This window comes from Tasmannia lanceolata, unplaced genomic scaffold (assembly GCF_043159265.1).
Source record: "Tasmannia lanceolata isolate RefF3 unplaced genomic scaffold, GAP_Taslan_0.1 ptg000015l, whole genome shotgun sequence".
NCBI classification, from domain to species: Eukaryota; Viridiplantae; Streptophyta; class Magnoliopsida; order Canellales; family Winteraceae; genus Tasmannia; species Tasmannia lanceolata.
In genome coordinates, this window is record NW_027518692.1 from 17,931,730 (window position 1) to 17,957,002 (window position 25,273).

The 25,273-nt window shown below is 37.9% G+C and overlaps 2 protein-coding genes across 3 annotated transcripts; both read right to left on the reverse strand.

Moving 5' to 3' along the window:
• Positions 1-1,471: 1,471 nt before the first annotated feature.
• On the reverse strand, positions 1,472-8,995 carry LOC143846256 (UBP1-associated protein 2B-like). 2 transcript variants are annotated; one of them, XM_077354689.1, is made up of 7 exons: positions 8,790-8,995; positions 5,902-6,022; positions 5,540-5,683; positions 4,796-4,992; positions 3,310-3,385; positions 2,532-2,930; positions 1,472-1,784 (listed from the first exon to the last, which is right to left on the reverse strand). In XM_077354689.1, exons 1-6 carry the CDS (start codon positions 8,945-8,947, stop codon positions 2,586-2,588), a joined length of 1,041 nt encoding a protein of 346 aa, XP_077210804.1. In that variant the 5' UTR covers positions 8,948-8,995; the 3' UTR covers positions 1,472-1,784; positions 2,532-2,585. The 2 variants fall into 2 exon arrangements, with proteins under 2 accessions (XP_077210804.1, XP_077210803.1); XM_077354688.1 differs by having other exon boundaries at positions 1,472-1,790.
• Positions 8,996-10,290: 1,295 nt separating this feature from the next.
• On the reverse strand, positions 10,291-19,523 carry LOC143845502 (myb family transcription factor RLI1-like). The gene is made up of 7 exons (XM_077353880.1): positions 17,906-19,523; positions 17,372-17,585; positions 17,185-17,261; positions 17,051-17,090; positions 11,304-11,358; positions 11,085-11,154; positions 10,291-10,970 (listed from the first exon to the last, which is right to left on the reverse strand). The coding sequence occupies exons 1-7, from the start codon at positions 18,569-18,571 to the stop codon at positions 10,758-10,760; spliced, it is 1,335 nt and encodes a 444-aa protein (XP_077209995.1). The 5' UTR covers positions 18,572-19,523; the 3' UTR covers positions 10,291-10,757.
• Positions 19,524-25,273: the final 5,750 nt, after the last annotated feature.

Sequence of the window (25,273 nt, forward strand, 5' to 3'; positions counted from 1 at the left end):
AGATCTTGCTCGAGGGCAAGTTCCTCGACATTAATTCTTTGAGCAAAGAAGGTTTTGTTCACTTAATCTCATTCTCCATATGCATAAAGGAGCTATTGAGGTCTAGTTTGCTGTTGGATTGGCTTATAGATGGGCACTACATGCTTTCAAGTTTCAACTCTTCTTGGATTGCACATGTCACATGCACATATTTTAGAAATGCTGAAATATAAATGAGCTTGGATTCCTCCGCTCGATGTTTAGTTTACAAGATTAATGTATAAAGTTCTTTCCTTATAATGAGTCTTTTATGCTAGTAGGAAAACTGGCTTGCACACCAAATAGAAGAGAGAATGTTAATTAAGTGCATTCCCCATTCGAGTTCTTTCCTTTTTTTAATTCATGAAAGTCTCAATCAACTGCAAAAGCCATAGAAGTTCTGAAATTCCTCCAGAATGCATGAAAATGGGGAGGATTCCCCAATTATCAAGCTTCTGAGAGAGAAGAAAATCGATGGCTATGCTTGAGTTGATTGGTCCAAGTAAAATTTCTAGTATTGGAATTTGTTTGCTCACATTTCATCTACAAAGACTGGAAGCGATGTTCTACTTAGAAATAGGGATAAAAGTTGTTTTACACCCATTTTAGGTCGAAAAAAACAGAGAACCCACAGATCATGGATGTCCATGAAGCTACATCTCTCTACCGATTCCATCAAATCAATCAAAGCATTTGCCTTAGAACCATAACATCCGAACCCCACTTTTTGTTTTGTTTTGAAGTTTATTTTGATTCAAAACAATGGAGTACGAAATTGGTTGCTAATGAGTATTACATCAGCAATAATGCTTTCTTTAAGCCATGACATCTCTGCTTCTTCATTTGCCACTCTCAGGCGAAGAAGGATTGATTAAGGTAAAAAGATTGGTAATTTCAAGAATGATTGTGTCACCTTCAATCATACATATACACCAAAACATTCATTAAAAAATCACAAGCCAGTTAGCAAGACTCCCTTCTTCTGTTTCATTTGTGTCTGGTATTACAAAACCGCCTTGTAATTATACTACAAGAAGTTCCTTCTCCCTTATTGATTCTCTCAGACCCAGATAGGCTTAAGGACAAATGAAAAAGGTGAACTAGTTGGCAACAACTCCAGCCTTCTGTATCCATGTAAAATACAGAATTGCATCTTCAAAGTTCCCTTTGAAAACAGAAGCCAAGTTCATCCACTTCCATGGTCAAAACCTAGCCTTTACATGCATTCCTATGAGCTTGGACTTCAGCTGGAACAACTGTACATGATCTGCTTGCCTGTTGGCGGTTACAAGGATTTTGCTTTCATTCAGCTCTGTATCAGACCCCAGATGGGCAGCAAATATATCATACATCCCAGCAAGCGAAACAGAGATCGATGCCCTATTAACGAAAACTGTTCTTAATGATCAAATTCTCCGTTCAAATGTGATTGGGCAATAGATATTCAGATAAATTATTGAAAATATATCAATTTCATTAGCTTATATAAATTTTATATAGTTTTAAATCCTTGTCCAGCGGAACTTCTCTGATACTAACAGTAAAAGAACAGGTCTCTCATGCGACTATAATTAAAAGTTAACAGTAAAAACTAAGACTAAAAGGTCAATTAGACTGTATAAGATATCTGCAATTCAGTAGCCAAATACACCCCCCAAATCAGTTTCAGTTTCTCTGTTGGCCCCAGGAGTCAGTATTCTCATTTCGGTAGATTGCAGCCCTGTCCTCCCAAATCCAAACATCAGATCTTACCCAGATGCATAAACCTGAAACTGAGCATTACATAAATAAATGTAATTTTCCAACAAAACAAAACTGATAATAACTATAGGAAAAAGATCAAAAACAGATGAACGGTCTTATGGTAACCATTCACAATATATTTATGAAACAACCAATGTCTAATGTACACATGGGATGGTTGGACCCTCGATCTGGAGGGTCAGATAGAACCCATGATGAAATGGCCCCAAAAATTGTTCCAGCCAGACGATCCTAACCATCCCGCAAAATGAACACTTGAACCAACAGCAAAGAGCTTTTCTAATTAACCATCAATTTGTAGTAAATCAATTGGATGGTTCGGATGGTGTTCTCAGTCATGGTTTAAAATTTTGGTTACCGGTTTCGGACCCACCGAAATAGAAATTTCGGAAAAACATTATTTTAATCGATATAAAATTTCGGCCGAAATTACCAAAATTCCAAAATTTCGGTAAAATATTTAAATATTTAGAAAAAAAAACAGGTTTTTGGGTGAAATTTCTGGGAAAATGAAATTTTGACCGAAATTCCGAAATTTCTGACGAAATAAAATACCATTTCGGGTATGAGTGATTTCGGTGTCAGTCTTGAAATTTAAAACCATGTTCTCAGTATGAGTTTATGGTCCATATACAACAGGAGCCATCCGATGAACAGTCGATTCAAGAGTTCCAAAATCCATGTGTCAGACATATATTCACATCAGATAATACCTCCCAAAACCATGAAGATAAAATATTTAGATTTACCTGATGAACATACACTTGATCCAACAATAACAAAAGCTTAAATTGAGGCTTTGGTTATTGTTTCAGCGAGTAATATGAGTATGGGTACCCACTAACTCCTGTAGGTGCTCCAACGGGTAGACCAGCTGGTTCTTTCTTTACAGCAACCTGTGCATAAGAAATTTGGGGTTGGAGAGCGTATTGTGGGCCCGCAGTTGGGTAAGCGCTGGCTGGGTATGCTGCTAAGGCATGGGGATAGGCAGAGTAACCGACGGGGGCCGTGGTAACAACTTGTGCATTTCCAGGCTGCACATAACCAGCTGGAAATGGTATAGCTATTGGAACCATTGCTGCCGGTACCTGTGTTTGAACCGCTTTCGTCTTTTGTGTATCAGCAAGCTTTACAATAATGGTCCTTCCCTGCAGCCAACCAAACCTATTTAAAAAAAATCTGCTGAATAATCTCAATTTCAGTAAAATTGATGAAATTTTACAAGTTTAGAATCAAAAATGAAAGTTTAAAGTATTGTGCCTTTGATTTTCATGCAACAATGAGTTTTGTAGTGTTTACAGATAAAACATAGGTTGGGGTAGAGAAATCACTACCCCATTGAGTTGCAAATTTTTCAAGAAATGTACTGAGCTTTGGTTAAAAGTTAACAGGAAATTATTCATTATCCAAGACACATAAAAAGACACATAAAAGGCTATATTCAAGTCATTTGAAGCCCCATGGATTTGGGCAAGGTTTCCTTAACACCGAGCAAAGAAAACTGCGCATGTGACATATCCTACTTACCCCCAAGATCTTGTTTGGGTCATCAATAGCCTTCTTTGCTGCCTCCACCGTCTTGTACGTAACAAATCCAAAGCCACTGCATATTTTTTTAAATAACGAGAAATTTATTAAGGAGAAAAGAGTAAGAATACACAAACGACTGCATTTTGAATTGAGAAGTGAGATTTTGTTCTTCACATTTTGGTTGGTGAGAAGAAACATTAGGCAGTGATATAAAAAAATTAATGCCTAATTTTCTTAAAATTAGAGAGAAGGATATATATAAAGAGTTACATTTAAGTCACAGGCAAGGTTTAAGGTGAGTCTGGGAGATGGGATTAAGTTCTGAGGATATCTATGGTCAAGCGAGTATAGCTTGGGACAGGCCATGCCTGCATGTGTGTTCTTTGTAAAGAGGAAGAAGACATGCACCATTTACTTATCCACCGTAAAGTGGTTCATAGGAATGGGGGGCAATTTTATTTTGCTTTGCCATGACCTGGGTATTTCAAGATTGGTGATTGATATGATTGATATCTTTATACGTTGGAGCCGTACCTTTTGGTCACAAAGAATGCTTTGGAAAGCGCTCCCACCCGCCGTCATTTGATTAACTTGGAGTAAAAATAAAACTATCTTTGAAGAAAATACTAAATTTATTGGTATGGTTTCAATGGGAACAACATATCCGTAATTAGATGGAGTATGAAAAAGATTTTCCGAAGTTTTTAGTAGATGACATCCTAAGAAATTGGAAGATGGTGTGTATAAGTTGGTGCTGGTCTCGAGAGGAGAGTGAGGAATGGGGAAAAATCTATATTTGATCTTTTTTATTCTGATAGGCAAAACACTTTATGAAAACGAAAGACCAAGACAGCAGAAGCATAGCATTCTATATTTGATCTTGAAGTCCTCATATAGCACTTCTTCCAATCCTGGATGGGGGATCACTTGTAGAAATAACATAATGCTTATCTATGTTCAACCTAGGCTGATTCTCCCTCACCTTAACACAATTAAACTCAATTTTGATGCTAGTTCACGTGGGAATCCTAGTATGATCAGTTTCATTTTCAACAGAATCTTTAGAACTGACTTTGGGTTATCAAGGCCAATTCCTGCCCAATTGGGAGAAAGGAATCGAAGAGGCAGAAATAAGAGCAAAAGGAGGAACTATCTAACATGTTTAGTCATTAGTGTAAGGGGATTCAAATAATGTAACAGCATGGGATAAGAGGTAATTACCAGGTACATGAAAATCAGTGAGATTCCTCATGGAATTGTAAGATTGTACTAGGTTGACATCTCAGACTTTAGGCACATTCCAAGATAACCAAACGAGATAGCAGATGGAATAGCTAAAGAAGAGGTGGATAGATCTGATCTTATCATTGGGAATATGACTGGTAAGGAGGATTGATTTGGTTCCAACTTTGCCTTCGATATTGCTCACGAAAAAAAGGGAAAAAAAAAAAATAGAAAGAGGAAAGAGTGTACTATTTTGTACCGTGATTTTTTTGTTTCTTTATCATAAGCAACTGAGCCTTCTTCTATCTCACCATGCCGACCGAAGAAATTGAGCAAAGTCTCGCTTGAGATCTCTGGTGACAGACCCCCAATAAAGAGCTTCCTTTGTGCTTGATCAGTGGTTACAGATGCACTGCTTAGGCCCTCACAAGCAAGGTTACAGACAGCCAATCGACCCTGAGAAATAGCAATTAATGAAAATGAAATTCGACCACGGATGATGCATTACCATTAGGGATGGGAAACAGAATAGTGAGAGGTTACGAAAATATTCTCATTGTCATACTTTACAAAAATAATCCCCAATTTCTGTACCAAAAAGATCCACAATAGGTTTTTACAAAAGGCTAATAGAAGAAAAATAGATAAATACGACAACAAACTCCGTACACAAAAATGGCCAACCATTGACATTAAAAAACACAAGATGGTGGTACACAAAAATACCAAACATTGACATAAAAGCACAAGATGGTGGCATTTTTAGTCATGATTATACCAAACTTCAATCTGAACATTAACAGTTTATTCTCATTAGATGACAAAATGTGTGGTTTTTGAACTAGGATTCGCTACTAATTTCAGCATTTTGTGGAAAAACAACATAATTTTTAGTCCTCCCGCTGGTGTTCCAATCTTTCAAGAACTTTTCAATGATGACAGAGATGCTTTGGTCATTTTGACCAAAAAAAAACAATAATAAACCTAAAAATGATTTCCTTACATCAATCAACTTGCTTGGTTCTTTCAATGCGCTCTGAGTTGATTCCATATGTCGGAATGTAACAAAACCAAACCCACGTGATACACCAGTCGTCTTGTCAACGATTACAGCTCCTTCCTCAATTTCTCCATGCATCTCAAATGCCTGAACAACAAGATAATTTGAAGAATTTTAGACTAGTACTACCAATCTAATAATCCAAAAGAATAATAAAGACAGGTTGCTATTGAATCTAAAAAAGATGGGTCTAGGAAGTAGATTGCTTCTTTGAATGGGGAAGAAGATGGCTAGAGCACTAAGGTGTTATTATTAGAGAAAAACTACCACAGGCACTCAGAACACACAATTAGCAATGCACTCACAGCACACAAGGTTTCTGAAGTAGTATTCCAAGCCAACCCACGAACAAAAAGCTTTCGATGAACAGGATCTGCACTTGCAACACCTTTAATTTCGTCGGCAACTGAATGATTGTGGGACCCACTGCATGGTTCGACATGCACACACAGACAGTCAATTCACACTGCAAACAATCGATAACAGCATGCACACACACACACACACATACACATACACATACACGCACACGCGCACCCAATAGCCCCAATATAAAGGAGGCAATCTCTAAGTATTCTATAGGCTGTTAAAGTAGAGGGTAGATAAGGAGATGATTTCTCAGTCGGTTATGGCTTCAAAATATCAACAAACATGGAAAGGAAACAGGGAAAACATAGCCCGTGATATTATTTATCAACATGCATTGAATATTCATATTCAGATGCCGTGAAGTTCACAATAAGAAAACTGAGAAAAAAAAAACAAATATAGTTCCATTTACCATACAGCACTCAATGAGAAGCAATAAATTTTCACGATAAGATGTAATATATTAATGTCCCTTGGTACAGGGTGGCAATAGCATAACATCACATCAGAATATACTTCATTATGCTCGCACAAATCCCTTGCCCATTTCCGAGGATCCATTAGATATTTGAATAGAGCTTGTGCTTTGGCTTCATTGGAAGCTTTAATTTGTAATGTGCATGAGAAACCAACTTTTTTTTTTTTTTGAATGGTATGCGAAACCAACTTTTGGAAATGGTTCTAGTCATTTCATTTCCACTTGGAGACATTTTTGCACCGATGCCAATCACACATTTTGAATTTGAATATCTCAAACATTTTTATTTTTTTTGAAATGGTTGAATGTCTCAAACATTAATTGTAGATAACAGAAATTTCATGGCCTCTAATATAGGGGCATGACAGAAGCATCACATAAACGTCTGGCATGGGGCATACATCACACATGCGATGCTGTGGAGCAAACGCATATATAGGTGCTGATGTAGAATGAGCGAACATGGATATGTTCATACGGCATGTGTGCCCCATGGACACATTGCAATGGTATGAACACCACATAGACCTGATGACAGGGCAGATACATGATAGGATCCTGCCAACATGGGACATGGCACAAAGGCATAATGCCATCTAAAAACCATGGGCATCCAATGCCACAACTATGAGATAATTTAAGTATCAATGAAAGAATCCTTTCTTTAACACATGAAACCCCTTCTGCATGAATATTTCCATCAGACACAGTAACTTCATTCCTTTTACAATCACCTTTTGACAATAAAACAATACCTAAACTCCCAAATATTTAAGCTATACGTTTTTAGGCTTACTTCCCAAACAATCAAAATAATATTTTTATTTTATTTTATTGAGAATGTTAAAGAGAAAGGTTTCTCAATTATCCTTGTAAAATTGTTCTGTGTATCTTCTTTATTTATCTTTTAATTATTATTTGTTTTGTAACTTATGTTGCCTTTAGATTTTCTTATTCTTAAGAAAATCGAACTTTTCATCAAGGTATTAAATTTCAGTTTTGATTTCGGTCGTCACAGAAATGGAAACGTTTTGATTTTGGTGGAAATCCTATAAAATGAAGGAAAAGTATGAAAAGATATGCAAATGATAGAATTTAAAGATAAAACTTCTTGGAAAGGCTAGAATAAGCACAAATACTCACTTAGAAATCATTATATAAGCAAGATAACCATCCATAATGGTTTAAAAAATCAAACACCTAATAATGACATGCACTGTAGCGCATGTCAAATAATTTAGTACCTGCCAAATTTCACATGTAATTCATATAAATATTTATAAATACGGCATGCACCACATTTTGCATTCACTATATAATTATATAATACATACTAATATAGTATGCAACTATTACACTTACGATTTTGGTTTATGCATTTCAGTCATTTTGGTTTCAGTTTCGGTTTCGGTGGAGATGGAAACGGAAACATTTGAGTCATTTTGTGTCGTTTTCAGAATTTAAAACCATGCTTTTCATATAGCTACTTTCATTTCACTACATAACACCTCAGCTACTTTCATTTCACTACATAACACCTCGATCATGTATTCCTGACATTACCGGATAAATAACATTATAAGGTAACATGATTTTCCGCCAAACCCATGAAATAGAACTCAAAATGACTAAGGCTATGTTTGAATTGCAAGAAAAACATTTCTGATGGAAAATGTGTTCTAAAAAAATTTATTTTCATGATTTAGAGGGAAATGATATTATTATAGTTAATGTAAATAGAAATTATCATAAATTGAGGGCCCTAGTAAAAATTGAATAGGAGAAGTAGGAACTTTTAGAAATATTATTCCTTTCCGAACTTTTCCAAAAAAATTCTTGCAATCCAAACTGGGCCTAAAGGAATATTTAGGTATTCATAAAAATGCTGAAATCATAACAAAGAAGAAAAAGAGATCATAACAACATAATTATCAATCCAATTCAAGAGTTTTTCTTGACTTGTGTTACGTGCCTAGAAGGGTCCCACTTAGGGTAGAATAAATTAGTTTATATTTTATGAATTTTTCTCTCTAGTTGTTTGGTATGGATATAAGTCTTAGAGATTAGGATTATCTCGATTGGCTTGTGTTTTTGTGCACAGAGAAGGACTCTGACCCTTCTCTTGAAATGGGTCAAGAGGCTGATCTTCCCTCCAAGAAGATCAATCACGTTGCGAACCGATTTGGGTTTATAACTAGTCCTATAAACAAAACCCTAGATGGTCCCAAGAAAAACCAAACAAGAACGAAAAAGGGAGAGATTAAAAGAAAGAGAATAAACCCACATATATTTAGGGAAAAGAAGAGAAACCCATATCTCAGAAATGAAAAATAAGAGAACTCTTACAGCTTAACAAGCATATTGAGAAGCTGCTCTTTGCTGAGAGGGTCTAGAAGTGTCCTCAAATACTCTTCTGATGAAAGGCTTGAAAGCTTCCCGTTAAACGTTTCTTCTAAATTCAACTTTCTTTTCTTTGCTTCCTCCATTTCTCCTCTTTTCCCCATCTCTCTCTCTCTCTCTCTCTCTCTCTGGGCGGGAGGGTATATAAGAAGATGACCTTCTCAGAAAGACTTGAGATTAGGGTACAGAAGAAAACGATTATTGTTTTGGGAAATGTTATCAGCACTACTGTATTTTGATGAGGGCACTCCTCACTTTATTAAAAATACGGTATGGCCCCCACCATAGGATGATCCAAACCGTCCATTAGATGGGCCACAACCTAAATAGCTTGTGCCCTAAAAATCATTTCCATAGGTTCATCCTAACCCTCCGATTTATAGAGGTTAGGATCAACTTTCTAACATTCAGATCGGAAGGTTAGGATCAACCTATGGAAATGATTTTTGGGGCACAACCTATTTAGGCTGTGGCCCATCTAATGGACGGTTTGGATCTTCCTATGGAGCCGGCCATACTGTACTTTTAATAAAGTGAGGAGTGCCCTCATCAAAATACAGTAGTGCTGATAACATTTCCCTTGTTTTATTTACTGTAAAGATTCAGTGCCACGTGTACGGTGATGGGATCAATGAATATCGTGGGCCCTCACAAAGCCTGTCTATTGCCATTGTCTGATCTAATCAAATGATTCTAAACCGTTGATCAAGCATGACTGAAAAGATTTTCTTTAAGATGTATCTAAGCCGTTGATTTTGCTATTGAGATCTCTGCTGGGCATTGGACCTGGATCCACTTGGTTGCCCTATGGAAAGACTCACTACCACATGTATGGTAATCGGATTAATGAGAATTTATATGGCGAGTGGGCCTGAAGTTCAGTATTTTTTAAGTACAGTGGGTCCCACTTCAAATGATGATCTAAACCGTTCATTTGTTGAGACATATTGTAAATAGGCTGTATCCCATAGATCATCTCCATTGGATGAGCTTAACCCTCCAATCTATAGAGGTTTACATAACATGCAGTCCCTCTACAGATCGGAATTCTGGGATCATCCTATGGAGATGATCTATGGGGTATAACTTATTTACGTTGTGGCCCAACAAATGAACGGTTTAGATCATCCTTTGAAGTCCACCTCACTGTACTTTCTGAAAAACACTGGACCTCACGGGAAACTCACCAATTCACCATATATTTGATATCTACTCATTGCAATGTGCCTTCCATACTCTTTGGCAATTTATTTGATATAGAACACTAGTATATGGGGAATGAGCATCGGCTAACTCTGTGCCAACAGCCGCGATGGGACAAAAGGAGGATACAAGCGGAATGATTGAGCTTAAAGCTTACAATCTCCTTTTAATTGTGTGATCTCACAAAAAGTTCTGAAGCTAAGACTAATGACAGCTTTAAAAGCTAGTAGTTCCACTCCCACAGTTGTTCCCGAACAATGAACATATTTTCATAGCATGTATTTGAGTGTATGCATGCACAAATACATATAAAATGTATACCCATGTGTATGAGAGTATTTTCAGTGCAAGTACATCCATTTTACACCACACATCAATTCAACAGAAGAATGAATTATTCTTCTTAAGACAGCTTACTGAACCAAAAAAAAAGTAACAACTACCACAGTAACTCAAGGATATTAATGAACAATTTACTCCTTGCAATATTGAAGTATCCAAGATTTGACCAATCAAGTGAAGATACTCCATCCCCCACCTTTGTCTCCATTTTCTTTCTAAAAGTGGGAACAACACTTGGAGAGTGTTGTACTTCGTACCAGGTCAGTAAATAACCTGAGGAGGATTTGACTCTGTTGATGTGAGCTCAAAGGAAACCCATTATTGATACTTCAAAATACAGCTTCCCTATTTAACATTAGAATGGCAGAGCTAAGTAATTTTAGTTGGGAAATGGGTATTTTCAAAACCTTCTCCAGCGCCTTGAACCTGAACATCTGGAAGGCTAACTGGTTGTTCCTCTGAAAACAATATATCCAAATTTTGGGTCTCAAACAGATTGCTCTTTGCTTTCTGTTGCTGATCAAACATCTTTTGAAGTTGCTTCCCCTGTTCTTCAATTTGCACCTGTAATTTTCGTTGAATCTGACCCAAAGAAAGAGCAGAGCTAAGAAGTGTTTTAGACTTGATGGAAGGAATGGAGGAATTGTAACAAAATAAGCTACAAAGGGCTGTCAACAATTCCGAGAAATGGCATACCTCTAACTGCTCGTGCAGACGGATTTGGACATCTACTTGAATTCGCAGTGCTTCTGTGATTTGGATTCCACTGTAATATATAGGTTAAAAATTGGAAGTAAATACTTCTGTTCTACACATTTTTTGAACCAAATATGAACAAAAATATGATATATGAATCTGCATAATTTGATACTATAGTCTGAAAATTAGCATAAGAGAGTTAATATCAGAAATTACGTTTTCAAGTCGAATTGTGGAATGTCGTTAGTAGAAGCTTTCCTCTCAAACTTTCCTGCAAGAGAACGAACTAGATATTTAAAAGAAGAGAGAATCATTGGGAAAGCGGAGTATCAGAAGCAATCAATGGGAAAGGGAGGGATTGAAGCATATCAACAATATGCTTGCTCTATGGAATGATGAAAAAAATTGCAGAAATAAAGCATACGATTTTTATTTATTTTTGGATGGCATCTGAATTCATTAATCAACACAAATACAAAACAAAATATCTGATCGAAGTGATCAGAGCAACAAACAAAGAACAGGAGCAGCATTAAAAAAAAAGCATAACAAATCTCTAGCTAAAACATAATAAACCTAAGCTACTCAGGTATATGACCCTAATTATCAGATTATTGCTATACATGCCTTCATTTACAAGCCTATCGGCCTCCGCAATGGTTTCTCTCCGCATGTGAGAGAAATGAATATGGTGGCCATCTAATCTCTCCAACACTACTTCGAAGATATCCGTGGGATTTCAAAGATATCCAACCCCTTCGTCTTTTTTTCTGAAATGATAATATCCTATTCCTTCTCTGATCTATCTAATTACATTGAGGGAGTCACCTTCGATCCAGAAATGGAATGAGAAGACGAACTCCCTATTAAGGGTATGTTTGGTTGCACAATATCCCAAAAATTCCAGGGATTTTGTGTGCGTTTTAAATGCCTCCTAAGCGAGGTATCATTTGGGCAAGTAAAGTCCATGGAAGGGGCAGGATTTTAAAACCCAGGTAAAGCGAAATGCTTTATAGAGTTTGGATGCAAAGGAGCTGCTGGGGTGTTTTTTTTTCTGCGTGTGTGTGTGTGGTGGTGGGTTGCCACTCGGTCTACTTTAAAACCTCTGATTGTATTTCTTGAGGAAAATTCCAACAGATATCTTGAGAATACATCCATACCAAGATCATAAAGTCAAGCGGAAAGTGGGTCACCCTGTCGAAGTCCGCTCGGTTGATATTGAAACTATCATCAATACCACAGATTCCATCCCCAAACCCATATTTTGACTGTGCCTCAACTATATCAATTGTACTTGAACTGTTAAATAATCATAGTCGATGATAACATCATTGTTCCCATCACTATTTCAGAACCGTACATGAGGAACTTAATCTGGGTTCGAATCCTACTGAGAGGTCCACTAGAGATCAGAAATTGTTGAAGAAACAACAAGATGTTTCTTTTGTCCGATCCAGGCGATCGGAAAATAAAGAAACGGTTGATATATTCAAGATAATTACGTATTTACAAAATACCGTCTCAATTCATCCTATTCATTAGATCCGGGATGTGCTATGGTTCCGAAGGATGAACCGGATATTGTGGTTGTGGTGGTGGTGGGTGGGGGGGGGGGATGGATTAGCTAAGAAAATAACACCTTTTTTTGAGTTATTTCATATGGAAAGGACTGTGATGCCATGTCACCGACATCTACCCGCCAGCCCATAATTGCATGGGAAGAGTGCTTGAAGAATACGCAACCAAGCATGATAAAGGGTGAGAAAGGTGACTTTTTGGTGACTTGGCTTGCTTGGGAAATCCTTGAACAAGCCAGGCATGTAGCATCCAAACAGAGCTTTAAGGGAAAAGGCTTCTTCGGTTGAGTTCCATTCTCCCACCGAGAAGACAAGTGAAGGTGAGCCTTACCTCACCATTACCATTTCTTATGATACCTCCTATACCTGCTCAGCCTGGATTCCACCGACTTGAGCCATCAAAATTCATTTTAATACTCCCCATCACCTGCAGCATCCATCTAGGGACATTCTTCCTTTTAGGAACAGTACTAGACAGAAAGTAGTTCCATTTTCACCGAATCATCAATGTTTGTACACTCTTAAAAGTTTCAACATCAAAGCTCTCTCCACCGATCAGCCCATCACCTTCTTCTTCAATGTTTTCATACTCGTACTCTTTCTTTTGAATATCCGCTCATTCCTTTCCATCCAAATAGTCCATAGAGTTGCAGGAAGACACAAGCTCCAAAGCAGTCTACCGCTCACCAATCATGCCAGAACCTTCCAAGCAGCAATGAATTGATCAATGGCCATCGGCTTCACGCACTGACATTCGAACTTGGTAAAAAGTTCAGATTTCTGCAGCTATAGGACAATAAATGAGAAGGTAATTGACTGATTCTTCTGTAGTGAAACACATACTACAGAAATTCTGATCCCTTCGGTTCCTATTGATCAGATGGTCAATTGTAAGTATTTTATTGCAACCCAATGTCCAGCAAAATGCTAAAATTCTTGGTGGTGCTGGAATGGACCACAAATTAGCAATCCTTGCTCCCTCTTCCCCACTTAGAAGAAATAAATACATGAATTTGAATGAAAACCCTCCGTTTTCTGTTCAGGTCCAAATCCAACTGCCCTGAGTAAAGTTTTTATTCAGCGCCTCCATTAAAGCAGCGATTTCCCAACTAAATAAATTCCTCCCAAACCACAGTCTAGTTTAGGATCTCCCCACTACGGATACAAGCATAAGAAATTGAAAAAAGAATTGAGGAAAATGCTAAATTATGAAAGAAATTTGCTTTACTTCGAGTTCTAAAAATCTTATAATGTACATGATATTTTGAGAGGGTCCTCTCTTTTTTCTTTTTCTGTTGTTATTTTATACATAGGTAAGCTATCAAGCCTGGCAATGAACCAGTAACATTGAACTCCTTCCAATTGAGCTACGGGAACAACTCCTCAAATAAATATACAAAATTCTAGAAAGGTTTCCTGCTACCTGTAGAACTTAACACTAAAGTACACACTTTACATAGATGTAAGCAAAATGGAATTTAAGTGTGGAAATTAAGTTTTCCCTTTTTGGTAGTAAGCAAAGCATTACACGACATATCCTCACCTCTTTCTTATCATTGGTGAGCTAAGAATTAGTTTAAAATGAGAAAGTAACAGCGGTAATAGGATGAAGGATTCTGCAGCCAAGGAGACCAATAACAGAAAAAGAGTTACAATTTAGATAACCTGAAAACAGGGGTAATCCTACAAGGCCATCTTGTTTGATAATTAAGAAGGTGCTTGTGGGGAGATAATTAAAGTGTGTTACCAACGATGCAGCCCTAAAGACCTTATTAATTATGTTGCTCCTGCTCTAAAAGTTCTTCCAATTAAAAAAGGCTAAGATTGTATTTTTAAAGGAAAAGGCAGTGCAGAGACACCCAACAACCAAATCAATATGATCCCCGGTTGGGACACATGAAACCTAAGTAGTAGGTCTTCTCAATCCGTGAAGTATCCGTGTCAGACACGTGTCGGATTCCAATACTTTGGGATTCACTGCGACACTTCTAGATCTTTTTTTTTTTTTTTGAATGGTCAGTTCTAGATCTATTTTTTCTTTCTTTCTTTTTTTCTAAATGCTACAACAAATTTACAATTATAACATGTTTTGAGTTTTATCTATCCTAATAATAAATCTTATATATGAAAATAAATCATTATATATACTGAACCTATCAAAATTCCCAATATATAAATATATTATCATGTCAAATAATTAGCCTTGGCAGAATTTACAAATCCTTCTTTTTTTTTAAAGGTTAGCCGAATCCAAACCTCATATCCGTACCCATGAAACATATTAAGCACTGAAAGGAGATAGGTGCCAAAAGGCCCAAAACAGCCTTTTAACCCCCTCCATCGGGTAATTCATCTTCACCCCTACTGCCAAGTCCCACATAATGCTTGTTGCCCACCACATCTTTTTCTTTCCAATCTACTATAAAAATTATTATCCCCAACCATAATTATTCAAATTCTATTTTACTCAAGTTTATGCAATCTATGAGGGGGTGCCCAAGAATGAAAGCAATATGATCACCATCTGAGGGCCATGAATTCTAAGCACTCAAAGGGAGATTAGTCAAAAAAGGCTTCAGAGCCCCTCAGTAAGGTGATGCATCTTCACCCCTGGTTCCAACTCTGGTTGCAGGCTTATTCCCAACCACAAATTTTCCTTGAAATCTATGATGAAACTCATTATCCGCACCCAGAGTTAAGAAACTTTTATTTGACAAAGTTTTTTTGCAGTCTACGCCATTAATATTCTTGCGTTCCTGACTGTGTTGATTCCTCAATATGCATTTATTCCAATGGCAGACATATGATTCTCGGTTACTCACCCATGCATGTCCTTATCACAAAAATCATGTAGCTTTCTAACTGCAGATCGAAACTCATAGTCCAGCAACTGTACGGATAATATCACCTAGCAAAAGTACTCTTCTGAAGTTGTGTTTCAAGGGAAACAAAAAATCATCCACCTTTCCAGTGACTAAACATATCTATTGTCTGCTCGTCTCTAATATCCATGAATTCAGTCTCATCTAGGGTGCTCTAGTGTGGCCTGACACACGAGTTCAAAAATTTGGTAATAAAGGCTGCAACAAATAAACAGGGGCAAATCTAGTACACCCTTAGGAGGTAAATTGAGGGCTGTGGGTGGGGAAGTGTGATTTTCTCTACACTAGTTGGACTTGGAGACTTTTCGAAGGTACATCTGATGGCTTAGAAGTTGACTGTAACCAACTTGCAAGGAATCAAGGTTAAGGGTCGTCTGTTTGAGCTTTTGTGATACCTTGACATAACCGCACAAGGGAGCAGAATAATATGTTAATTTTTTTTAGAATTGCTATTCACTATTAAAAAAACCAAAATAAATGGCAAAATGTGAATAATATGTTAATTTTGATCGACCATCACAAATGTTAGTGGGAACTATGGAGGTCTCCCTTGTATTGTGGATGAAGTTGTCCCATTTATTATATATACAGAACCATATGATTTTGGCATGTTTCCAAAGTCATATTTGGATTTCCTCTTCTTGTCGTTGTTTTCTTCCAGCTTGAGATAAATAGAAGAAAGTGTGAATAGCAGGATGCTACACAACAGTGATATAGAACAAGACTGAATAAGAAAACAAAGAAATAGGAAGGTTGAATTTCAGGAAAATGAAACAAAAGAGAGTTTCATTAACTCGATGGAACTTAACAAATTTTTCTATAAAGTCTATAATACACTTCATGAAATATACCAGAAATATAGATTAAAATAAAAAGTGATAAAAATCCAGGCAACAGAGAGAGAGAGAGAGAGGGAGAGACTTCACATATGCCATTCTGGAAACGTAATTCAAGGTGTGCCTTTCTGAAACTTAAATTCAAGGCATCATAACCATGTTGTATGGTCCGTACCCAAGTAACATACTGAAAATTGATTTCAACGAGCCAATCAGCAATCAATTACTTTTCGACAGAGTATGCCAAAACGCCTAAAAGAATGGAAAACCATTACATAGAAATTTCTGAATGATATCCATGAGAGGCTACTGACAAGTAAGTACTTTGAGTTTTGATATTTTGTCCCCAAATAAAATACCACTTCTCTAAATCTGAAGGATCAACTAGCTATTGCCTTTGTTCAATTCTTTCCAACCCTATAAATGAACTATCCATTAAAGATGATACATATCAATTCAACTGATCGTAAAAAAAATATCAATTAGACTGATGGAAATGTTAGAAACTTGCACAAAGAATTCAGCCCAATGATTAAGTGAATTAGATCATCCATTTCATCCTTAGTTTACTCCTTTTTCAATTAAGTGAATTAATTCCATCCAAAGATCAGACATCAAATAACTCGAGAGTACATACACGATAGCAAACTGGAGTAGAAAGAATTTACCTTCAGCAGAATCAGGGATGCACTTGGCAAATCGATATTTCTGCATACCATATAGAAGGTACAATTCAGATCCCCAAAAGAACTCACTAACCACAACTAAAATCATCCAAAGATTCATATAAACCAATTAATACCTGCAAATGACTTTTTACGTGAAAGATGGTCAATCCATCAGTGTCCATCAGCTTCAAGATCCCTTTTGGAGTTGCTTCTACATTCAATCAACACATATTACTCTATAATTTGAAATTTTCAACTAAAAAAGGGGTTAAAGAGCTTAATTGCCCCCTCATCCATGAAGATAAAAATCATATTACTTACTATCTGCACCTCCCAGCCGATTTACTGATTCGACAAATCGCTCGTGAAGATCTTGAGTCCACCTAATGCGTGTTTTACTTGAGGCAGCTATTGCAGGCTGAACAGTGCTAGAATTTACATGAACGCCCCCCGAAAACTTCAGAAACTGCTTATTATCAGATGGAATTTGGAAACTTGGTTGTGTAACTGTTGCGTTGAATGGATTACAACCTACCTGTATAACACAGACCACGAGTTAAAACAAACCAATTGAAAACCAGAATCACCCATTTCATATAGTCTAAGGCCCTGTTTGTTTGAGATTATGCCAACCGACTGAGTCCAAAATCAATTATTGGACTAAAAATTAAATGTAAATTTGAGTCCAATATTTGGTTTTGGACTCACGATCGGTTGTCATAATCTTAAACGAACGGGGCCTAGTAATGCATGGAAAGTCAATTAATCAGCCAAAGATATAGAGGGGAGTATCTGTTCACATAATGCTCCCAAATCCAAAAAAAAGGAGGAGCAATTAAAGAATGCAAAACTCACACTAGGATTATGAAATCCCTCTACTGAATAAAAGTTGCTCCCATCCAAGGTTTCATCTTCGCCAGGATTACTTCGTATGAATGGCAGGAGTTCATTATCTTGAGAATTCCTATGTTGGAATTTATTGCAATGATCAGAAGTCCTAGAATTCTGATTGTCGTACATGGGAAGCTTTACAACGGATTGCAAAGTATCACATGGTTGAAGATTGAGATCATTTTGCTTTGGTAAATCAACAGAGAGCTGACCCTCAGAAGGTCCAGGAGAAGAGAATTCCGCATAACATATCGGCGACAATTGAGAGAACAAAGGCCGTGTACCAATTTGATAGACGTATGGAGGAAAAACCGAGTTACAATCGTTGACATAAAACGGGGGAGACTCCAATTCGAAGCAATTTGAATCAGTACAAGACGAGTTAGAAGGCATAAAACTTGGAGGGGGAGAGCCTCCCTCCAAGCACGCAGGTGAGTCTGATGATTGGGAAATAGGCCGTCGAGGTATGTTGTGATGAACTACGCCCTCTGATAGTGGAAATTGAAAAGAAACCCCCATCTTGCAGAGTTGCCTAGAACTAAGATTTTGATAGGAACTCCCCGAGTACAAGGAACAACCACTCAGTGACCTGTGCTTATCTTCATGGCTTGCTATCTTGTGAGTGTTCATTTACAAATAATCTAAAACTGTCAAACCAACCAAACCAAAAATCTATAGCAACAACAACAACAAACTCTGCAACTAGAACTGATTTTTTTTTTTTTTCCTTTCCTTGATTGGCACCCACAACTAATCAATCACAACTCAATTATTCGTGTCAAACCCAGAACCTACAACAACAAACTCTGCAACTAGAACTGGTTTTTTTTTTTTTCTTTCGTTGATTGGCACCCACAAGTGATCAATCACAATTCAAACTATTCATGGTATTTGTCACAGAGGAAGCCATGAAAATCAAGCATAAAGCAGAAAATGGAAAAAGAGAAACCAACTAACAGGCACCAAAATTCAAAAGCTTTATTCGCAGAGCCAAGTCTCTAATATTCTGAAAGGCTTCCTTAATAAGATACGAATATAAATGTATAATTCCATGTAAGCTTTTAATTATTCCAAAGATGGATAGGGATGAACACTTATCTATTGATACTCCCAAAGTACAGAACCGTTAAAAAACTTACACAAAATAAACAATTACAGCCTTTTATGTTCATAATATTGGAAATTTTGTTATGGGTATTTGAGCTTAACAGGAAAGTTTAAAATGACTATGTAATTTAACACTGTAAAAGGCTCCAAAACAAAGAAACACCAAAATTAAATATTCCTAAGATGGGAATTTATCTTAAAACCAAAAACTATCTAACACTGAACATGAGTAAATAAATCAATAAAATTCTTTTAAACTTGTTCAACTCTACAGAGTTTCATTTTCTTATTTGGGCAATTGAAATTGACAAAGAACTTGATATGGGTATTTATCTTAGAAAACCCAAACACAAAATTTTGATTTTTTTTATGTGGGTATTAAACCCAAAATCACATAAAAGGGGGAAAAACATGTGAAAAAAAAGGAATAGATGGAATTTTTGATGGGGCTATAAGAAACAAGAGATTGGTAACACGTGGACATTACAAAGAACTTCAATGAAAAATAAAGTAAAGACAATACATACAAAAATTTTACCATTATTTTTTCTGACTATTGTGGATATTGTAGCATGGGAATCTCCGAATCATATTAGAGCTTATGGGAAATTTATTCGAACAGTACTTTTGACAGAGGTTGTTCTCGTGGAATCCGAATCAGAAATATTTTTATTTATGGAGGGAATAATCGGGCACCGTCCTGACCCATACCAACAAAAAAACAGTAGAAAGCTCTTTGTAATAAACCCTAATCCATAGAATTTTTTTTTTTTTTTTGGAATAGTAAACCCTAATCCTTAGGTAGATGGAGGGTCCTGATCAATCAAAGATGGGTCTCAGTGTGTCAAAGTGGGCATGGGGCCTACATGAGCAGTCCTTCAATTGTGCTATTATTACTACTGCTACTTTAAGATAAGGAAATACTAACAAGATGGTCCTGATAGTTCCCTGTAGCTCAGTAGCTCTGTAGCTCCGTAGCTCTCACTTTCAACCCGATTCACCGCCTACGTGCCCTTTATGCCCGGTCATTCTTTCCTAGTCTAGTGGATCTGCGTAGCAGAGCCCAATCTTCTACCCACAAGCTCTGGTCTTAACTAATTAGAGTTGACATGAAACGGATCACGGAAGAAGACGTATCCGATGAATGAATGAATCAATCCCCTCCCAGCTTCAAAAGAATGCCTGACGCTAGTGCCATAAATGCCCTTCTTAGGTTAGTAGCATGAGAGGGGGCTTGACTAAAGCATTTCTCTTATGAACAAGGTTTAAGAGTTTTCAATGGAGAATCTTCTTGTTCGTCTCTAAATAAAAAAAAGAAGGGCAATGATATCCAAACACCCCCCCCCCCCCAACCCTAATCCATAGTTTTTTTTGTTTTTTTTTTGGAATAGTAAACCCTAATCCTTAGGTAGATGGAGGGTCCTGATCAATCAAAGATGCATCTCACTGTGTCAAAGTGGGCATCGGGGCCTACAAGAGCATTCCTCCAATTGTGCTATTATTACTACTGCTACTTTAAGATAAGGAAATACTGACAAGATGGTCCTGATAGTTCCCTGTAGCTCAGTAGCTCGTTTGCTTCGTAGCTCTGTAGCTCCGTAGCTCTCACTTTCAATCCGATTCACTGCTTACGTGCCATTTACGCCCAGTCATTCTTTCCTAGTCTAGTGGAACTGCGTAGCAGAGCCCAATCTTCTACCCACAAGCTCTGGCCTTCATTAACTAATTAGAGTTGACATGAAACGGATCACGGAAGAAAACATATCCGATGAAAGAATGAATCAATCCCCTCCCAGCTTCAAAAGAATGCCTGACGCTAGTGCCATAAATGCCCTTCTTAGGTTAGTAGCATGAGAGGGGGCTTGACTAGAGCATTTCTCTTATGAACAAGGTTTAAGAGTTTTCAATGGAGAATCTTCTTGTCCGTCTCTAAATAAAAAAAGAAGGGCAATAATATCCCCCCCCCCCCCCTCTTTGATGGATATTTCCCCCCCTTTAACAGAAATCGTTAACTTTTAAAGCATTTGGAGTTAACGGTTGCACCTCCCCCCTTCATATATCCTATCTGTTAAAGGATGGGGGGAAATATCCATAGGGGGGGGGGGGGAATATCACTGCCCAAAAAGAAAGATGTCTCCAAAAAAAGAAGGAAGAGACTTAAAAAATGTGACTAGGTACAAGTTGTATGTGACTTCAAAAATCACAAGCAAATCTGGAACTTAAAAAGAAGTCCATGAAAAGAAAAAATAAAAAATAATAACTATAGTGCCTCTAAACACTGGAACCGATAACCAATTTATGAAAATAACACTGGTTATTTTAAAGCTGTGTGTTACATATGCGTTGTCAATATTGTTCGAATAAGCTGATGTTGTCAGCGTTCACTTATTCCTCAAGCGAGCATGATTGAAGAGCTGCTTGTGGCTATGATCACTGAAGTCATCTTGTTGGTAGAACTGAAGGTTAGGGGGCCGGTCGATACTGGTACATCACATCATTTGCGATGACATAAATTTGTTCAAGACTTATACCCCTACATATGATGTGAAGATGATGTTGCTAGAGGATTCTCACCACAAAAGTACACGAAGCTAGGTATGTTGAACTTAACTTTGCTTATGGGTGAAAAGTGTTGCTAATGAATGTTCTTAATACTTTCAAAACATGGAAGAACTTCCTTTATGATAACTTGTCTAACAAAGCTGGTTTTAAATAAACTATAAAGTCCAATCAGTATATTGTTACTAGATTTGAATCCTTAGTGGGTAAAGGATATCCTTGTGAATAAATATTCAAACTCAAAGTTGAAATTAGGAATAAAAGTTCTTTTGTTTATATGCTTTCTCCTTTCAGTTCATGGCAAGCTAGATTGTCTCGAATAAACAAAAAGTAAGTGTATAATGCAGTTTTAGTAGTTTTAATTCTTATAGTGATACTAATAGATTTTCAAAAATGTGAAACATGTAACATAGATAAAATCTCTTAAAAAAACTTTCAAAATGTTTAAAGAAATGCAGAATATTTAGAATTAATCCATACTGATACCTATGAACAAGATGGAGTCTTAACCTAGAGTGGTAAAAGATACTTTATATTATTTATAAATGATTTTCAGAGAAAAAGTTTCTTTTCAAATCTAAAAAAAGTAGGGCTACCAAAGCTATTGGAAATATTGAGGGCATAAAATGCTGGACAATTGAAAACGCTAAAATTGAAATAAAACATAGTCGAAGTTATAGAGCTAGAATAGCCGAAAACTTTAGCTATGATTTCTATGTTTTTAACTTGAAGGGAGATCCTTCTTCTTTGGAAGAATTTGCCTCATCTTCATATGTTGATTTCTGGAGAGAAATCACAAATGATGAGATGGACTCTTTAATTGCAAACTAAACTTTAAAATTAGTATACTTACCCCTAATAATTTATAAATATGCCTAGGTGGAGGAATGTGATGGGCCCACCATCTCCACCCAAATCCATGAAAACAGTGGGGCCCACCATTTTAAATCTTATGTTATTGATGGGATGAGGCCACCGCTTCACCCTTAATGTTTTGATGTGAAGGGCCCACTATCCACCCAAACCCATACATCTGGTGGGGCCCACCATTTTAAACCTCATGTTATTGATGGGATGAGGCCACCACTTTACACCATGTTTTGATGAGGTAAGGCCCATCATTAACTCCTGATGTTACTATGGAGGGAGCCACCATCTTTAACCAAACCTATGCATTAGGGTAGGGCGCATATTTTTACACCCATGCATAACATTGCCCGAATGTTAAAGTATAAAAGATTAAATAATGCCATCTCCAACGGCTTAAGCATTTGGAGTAATTGGTTGTTTCACGTGGAATAGAACAAAAGTCTTAGATTCAAAACTCCTTGATATTAGAATTTCACATGTACTGGTCAACCCAAAAGAGAGGCTACATGTGCCACGTGTCGGCCAACTCTAAAAAAAGGGGTCACACGTGAGGGGTAGTGTTAAAGTACCAACGGCTTAAGCTATTGAAGTAATCGGTTGTTTCACACCGAAGGCTCTTGTAATATAAGAATGATGTAATATGACAGCATGTAGACCTTCAATACGCAGCAAAATGCTATGATTGCTATGAGAATCCAAAACTTCGATACTTACACTCTTTGTTTAACAAGATACCTACATGTATTAAACATTGTTTGGTTCACCAAGGCAAGTGACACTTTTGGAATGTTTGGATTTAAGCTGTTATTGAAAGAGTATTTTTTTATTGCCTGTTTCCCAACTTCATTTAGCCAAGGATCAAATGTCTCTACGATATTTCCAAAGATTAACAATGCTTTAGTTCTCCATTTCCTATGTTGTCATGTCCAAGGTCGTCTCCTTGTGTCTCTACATATGAAGTCATTTACAATCCATGCCAGATGAAGAATAGAGAGAAACATAAGATTAAAATGAAAAGAAAAGAAAAGAAAAAGAAAAATCCGAGCCTATGATCTTTTTATATGCATTGTTTAATAGGGATCAATAATGTTAATGTGGTTGGATAGTGTTAGGCCTAAAATCGGTAACAAATACGGCAGTGACGCAAGAGCTGAGCTGGAGGACCCGAGGAGCAGAAGTGAAAGAGATAAGGAGTTGAGTCCTGCACAAGGAGTAAACGAGGTCAGAAGACCAACCCGGAGTGTTACTCCGGACAGGCCATTCGACACTCAAGTCAGTATAAGCAGGAGTGCAGAGCTAGTTTTAAGAGTGGTTGAGAAGAAGTTATTATTCTTGGTTTGAGCTTTGAAAGCCCTTTTATAGAGGGAAACCTGGGGTGGTTGGATTACCTACCCCAGGACAGGTGTCGGCCTGCTATAGGTTTGAGTTCACCTACTCTCCGACAATTATCGAACTACCCCTGTGCTGACGTGGGATTTACGGTGGATCACCCTAGGGCCATGTGTCGGCAGCTAATTCGCTGCTGTTTTTATACCCCATCAGTTGCCCCCTAGTTTTCCAAGTCATTGTAGTGATTTGGGGAAGTGTGGTGAGTTATACTCTTGATCGGGGGGAGTCTGTCCGACGAAGCCGTTTGTCCGGCCTAGGAGGCAGTCCAGAAAATCTTTCTGTCCGGCCTGGAAATCAGTCCGGAAATTTCGTCTGTCCGGCCTGGAAATCAGTTCGGAAAATCTTTCTGTAAGGCCTGGAAATCAGTCCGGAAAATCTTTCTGTCCGGCCTGGAAATCAGTCCGGAAATTTCGTCCGTCTGGCTTGGAAATCAGTCTGGAAAATTCGTCTGTCCGGCCTGGAAATCAATCCGGAAAATCTTTCTGTCCGACCTGGAAATCAGTCCGGAAATTTCGTCCGTCCGGCCTGGAAATCAGTCCAGAAAATTCGTCTGTCCGGCCTGGAAATCAGTCCGGAAAATCTTTCTGTCCGGCAGAGCCGTCTGTGCAGCTTGGGCCGGACTGATTTTTGTCGCGTAGCGAACGCGCCATATCTTGTCCGGCTTGGGCCGGACTGATTTTTGTCGCGTAGCGAACGCGCCATATCCTGTCCGGCTTGGGCCGAACTGATTTTTGTCGCATAGCGCCATATTCTCTTCGGCTTGGGCCGGACTGATTTTTGTCGCGCAGCGAACGCGCCATATTCTGTCCGGCTTGGGCCGGACTGATTTTTGTCGCGTAGTGAACGCGCCATATTCTGTCCGGCTTCGGCCGGACTGATTTTTGTCGCGTAGCGAATGCGCCATATTTTGTCCGGCTTGGGCCGGACTGATTTTTGTCGCGTAGCGAATGCGCCATATTCTGTCCGGCTTGGGCCGGACTGATTTTTGTCCCGTAGCGAATGCGCCATATCCTGTCCGGCTTGGGCCAGACTAATTTTCTTGATGGGCACAATCGCTTTAAGAGCTATCCCTTACACGAGCACTTCACGGGTGCCCTTAGCTCCTTGGAGATATGCGCGTATTTACTCACGCCCTTGCCTCGAAGTGTGTGTTCATCATTAATGAAAGACACGTGACACCATTCAAGGGCCCTCGAAGTGCGTGCCCTTCATTAAATGCAAACCTCCTCAGCTAAGGCTTATAAAAGGAGATTTTTACCTTTCACATTTCACTTTTACTTTTGCTCCCTCTTTTTCTTTCTTTCTTTCTTGCTCTGCCTGCTCGGCTCGGTTAGCTCGAGGTTGTGGTCGTCCGCGGATTTATGAGCTCTTCTCTGTTCGGTCTGGTAATTTTCTTGAGCGCGTCTT